The sequence below is a fragment of the Apis dorsata genome, unplaced genomic scaffold (assembly GCF_000469605.1).
Source record: "Apis dorsata unplaced genomic scaffold, Apis dorsata 1.3 scaffold_571, whole genome shotgun sequence".
In the NCBI taxonomy this organism is placed as follows: Eukaryota; Metazoa; Arthropoda; class Insecta; order Hymenoptera; family Apidae; genus Apis; species Apis dorsata.
This window is the reverse complement of record NW_006263781.1, coordinates 1-4,683: the sequence shown is the minus strand read 5'-3', so window position 1 is coordinate 4,683 and position 4,683 is coordinate 1. Positions and strand designations below refer to the sequence as shown.

The 4,683-nt window shown below is 19.3% G+C and overlaps 1 protein-coding gene across 1 annotated transcript; it reads left to right on the top strand.

Moving 5' to 3' along the window:
- Positions 1–282: 282 nt before the first annotated feature.
- LOC102674311 (insulin-degrading enzyme-like) lies at positions 283–4,591 on the top strand (the record flags this gene model as incomplete). Its single annotated transcript, XM_031513062.1, has 9 exons — positions 283–365; positions 1,077–1,270; positions 1,399–1,899; positions 2,133–2,335; positions 2,431–2,679; positions 2,986–3,378; positions 3,467–3,576; positions 4,248–4,392; positions 4,465–4,591. Coding segments are annotated over exons 1-9 (1,990 nt in total), but the record flags the coding sequence as incomplete, so codon positions are not given.
- Between the last annotated feature and the right edge of the window lie 92 nt (positions 4,592–4,683).

The following is a 4,683-nucleotide window of genomic DNA, read 5'->3' as shown; positions in this document are numbered from 1 at the left end:
ATATATATATATATATATATATATATATATATATGAGAGTTTACATTACATAATTGTAAAAATCAAAATTATTTAAATTATTATTAATTAAAAATATAATTATTATTACAAATATTCCATATTTTTCAATATTAATTATAAATATTTTCTTGTAAATGATTCTAATTCTTATTATATTATTATAAAATAAAAATTAACTATAGAAATTCACTGCAACTTACTTCAAAACATTATATACTAATCATGATAACAAGATTAAATAAATTTTAATTTTTGGAGAATAATTTACAAAGAATAATGGTTTTAACACATATATTTAAATTTCGTATTTTTTATGAACCAACCCATTCTTTCTTTGTTTACAGGTATGCATGTATTCTTGATGAAACATTACATAGTACAATTCGATCATGATCTATCTGAATGAAATCTTTACTAATTTGTGAAACAATAGAAAGAATATATTTATTACTTAGTATTCAATAAATTTAAAGTTTATGTATATTATCATAAATATCTTAATACAAGTATACAATGCATTTCAAAATATTAAAATTACTTTCCGATATCAAGAAATTATAATGTGCAGTATATAATTGTGCGTTACTGTGATTTTATATTTATTCTAACCTAACAGTACGTCTTATCATTTCGTGCAATATTTTTTATAGTACGTACATTATTGTATTATCGATCATTAAAAAATTGCGCTATTATTATAACACGTACAATAACCTTATTATTAAAAAAAATTCTTTTTTAACTAATTGAGATAAAACAAAATTGTAAAACTTGAGTATTAAAAAAAATTTTAATATTATAAAACAAAATTGCAAGATATAAGATTGTAAGTAGAATTATTAAACATTTATATATTCAATATGTTAATTATTTATAGCAAAATGAATATTGTATTAATATTTGTAATAATATCATTATATTTTTTATCATTAAAAGAAAAAAAAATCAATTTTAGTATCTATATTATAAAAAGGAATTTTATTTTTGATTAATTATTATTGTTAAATAATATTAAGAATTATTTATATTTTATATAATCCTATTTTTTTTTTCAGATATAAATCATATAATATGAAAATAACTGCCAGTATGGCCAATAATTTTATAGAAAAACAATATAATAACATAATTAAATCACCAAATGATAAAAGAGAATACAGAGGTTTATTACTTAATAATAAAATGAAAGTTTTACTGATTAGTGATGCTACAACTGATAAAAGTGCCGCAGCATTGAATGTGAATATTGGTAAAATCAAATATATAATTATATATATTTTTAATTTTTAAATATAATAAAATATAATTATTATTTTTATAATATAGATTTTATATTATAATATAAATTTTATATCTTTATATTATGTATTTTTATAGGTTATTTAAGTGAACCAGATGATTTATTAGGTTTAGCACATTTTTGTGAACATATGTTATTCTTAGGAACGGAAAAATATCCAGAAAAAAATGATTATAATAAATATTTATCACAAAATGGTGGTTCATATAATGCATCAACTCATATGGATCATACACTTTATTATTTTGATGTACATGCAGAAAAATTAAGAGGTGCATTAGATCGTTTTGCACAATTTTTTATTGCACCACTTTTTACAGAAGCTTTAACTGATTTAGAATTAAATGCTATTCATTTGGAATGTGAGAAAAATATAGCAAATGACACATGGCGCCTTGATCAATTAGAAAAATCATCTGCTGATCCAAATCATCCTTTTTCAAGGTTTGCTACTGGAAATAAGGAAACCTTAGATATAATTCCAAAACAAAAAGGAATAAATGTAAGAGAAAAATTACTTGAATTTCATAATAAATTTTATTCTTCTAATATTATGGCATTATGTGTACTTGGCAAAGGTAAATCAAATATTTTATTTATTTATTTACTTATATTAATTAATCAATTAATAAAGTTATAATTTTAATTAAAAAGTATAATTTTTAAAATAAAATTATAATTTTTTTTATATATTCTTTTATATATTCTAAACAAATTTAAATATATTTAATATTTATAATTAATTATGCTTTATATTACATGAAATAAAACTTTAAATAAAAAATTATTTATAAATTATACTTATTTTCAGAGAGTTTAAATGAACTTGAAAAAATAGTAGTAGAGTTATTTTCTCAAGTGAAAAATAAAGAAATTCCAATACCTACTTGGCCAAAACATCCTTTTAATGAGCAACACTTCCAACATAAGTGGTATATTGTTCCAATAAAAGACATTAGGAGTTTGTATATTATATTTCCTATACCTGATTTACGAGAACATTACAAATCAGCGGTAATAACTATGTTTATGTTATTTTTTAACACATTAAATTATTTTTTTCTTTTATATATATATAATAAAAATATATTCACTTTATTTTTTTTTAGCCTGCACATTACATTTCACATTTATTAGGACATGAAGGTGAAGGATCACTCTTATCTTTATTGAAAGCAAAAGGATGGTGTAATTCATTAGGATCAGGTAAACGATTAGGTGCTAGAGGTTTTAGCTTCTTTGTTGTTTTTGTTGATTTAACAGAAGAAGGTATTCAACATATTGATGATATTGTTCTATTAACCTTCCAATATATTAATATGTTAAAAAGAAATGGGCCAATTGAATGGATTTACAATGTAATTATTTATAAATTAATTTTTATATAATACAGACGCTTAAATATTAACACTTCGCCATTAAGAACTAATAATTCTATATCTAGTTTGCAAGAAAAAAAATATATATATATATATATGTATTATATTAATTATATATATTATATATTATTATAAAATTAATATAGTATATAATATAATTATATAATATATTAAGAAGTAACAAATAATTTTAAATATTTGCATAAAAAATTATGCATTTCATTGGTGAAGTGTTAATTGTAAGGATAAAATTATATTTAATCAAATAACTATTTTATTTTGAAGGAATATAAAGATGTAGCAAATATAAATTTCCGATTTAAAGAAAAAAGTTATCCTTGTGATTATGTCAGTGGTTTAGCACAAATATTATATGATTATCCAATAGAAGATATTTTAATAGTAGAACATCTTTTTCTACAATGGAAACCAGATTTAATTAAATGTATAATGGAATTTTTGAAACCAGAAAATGTTAGAATTCATATAGTTGGAAAGTTATTTGAAAATATATCTGATGAAACCGAAAAATGGTATGGTGTTAAATTTAAAAAAGAAAAGATATCACCAGACATTATAAATAAATGGATTAATGCTGGTTTAAATGCAGATTTAAAATTACCACCAAAGAATGAATTTATACCAGAAAAATTTGATATAAAACCAATAGGAGACAAAGTAAATAAATTTACTTATTTTTTTTATGTATTTTTATATGTATATATATATATATATATATAATAAATTTTGTTTTTATTATATATAGACATCCAAATTTCCAGTTATTATTGAAGATACTTCGTTAATAAGATTATGGTTTAAGCAAGATGAAGAATTTCTTATACCCAAGGCTAATTTATTTCTTGATTTTGTCAGGTAAAAATATTTTAAAAAAATAAAATTCTGTATATTTGTAATGATTGAAAATATTTCAATATTTTATATGCATTATAGTTAGAGGTTGAATGATACACTGATCCTGATTATTTTATCTCTGATGAAGTTAACAACAATGTTTGTCATATTTCTTTCAAGATGATATAGCTTTTATATATACATATGTATGTGTAAAAGCAATTTTAATATAATTGCATTACTGAATCAAAAAAGTATGAATTTTCTGATTATGTATTATACATGTTATCATATTATACATAAAAAATATATAAAGTAATTATATAATTAATTTTGAGAATGAATTAATATTTATTAAAATGAATTCTTAAATTTTTTTAAATTCTTAAATTAATGTAAAATTGTTATTTTTTGTGATTGCATAGATAAAGTTTATTAATTATTTCAATAACTGTATATAGTCTAAAAATACATATATATATATTAAAATATAAAAAATTATATTTTGCTGTCAAGAACTAATTACTTATTTATTTAAAATATTTATATAATATAAATTTATACTTTTTCAAAATCAATTCTCATTAATACTATTTTATTAGACTAAGAAAACTTTCTTCTTTATATTAAATACATATTTTTTCATATTTATATTAAATATATTATAAAATTATTTAATACTTTGTTTACAGTCCACTAGCATATTTGGATCCTCTTAGTTATAATCTAACATACATATTTGTATTATTATTTCGTGATGCTTTAAATGAATTTGCATATGCTGCTGATATAGTTGGTCTTAAATGGGAACTTACTAATAGTAAATATGGGATGACAGTGAGTAAAAGCTGACTAAATATTTTATTATATTATTATATATTATAATATAATTGTATTATATATTTTTAGTTGGGAATTGTTGGCTATGATGATAAACAACGTGTTTTACTAGATAAAATTATAGATAAAATGCTTAATTTTAAAGTTGATCGAAAAAGATTTGCAATTTGGAAAGAAAATGTAATTTTTTTATTATTAATTTTTTTACATGTATTATATATTTTTATATATTATTTTATATATTATTATATTTATCATTGATTTTTATATTATTTTTATGAATTTTAG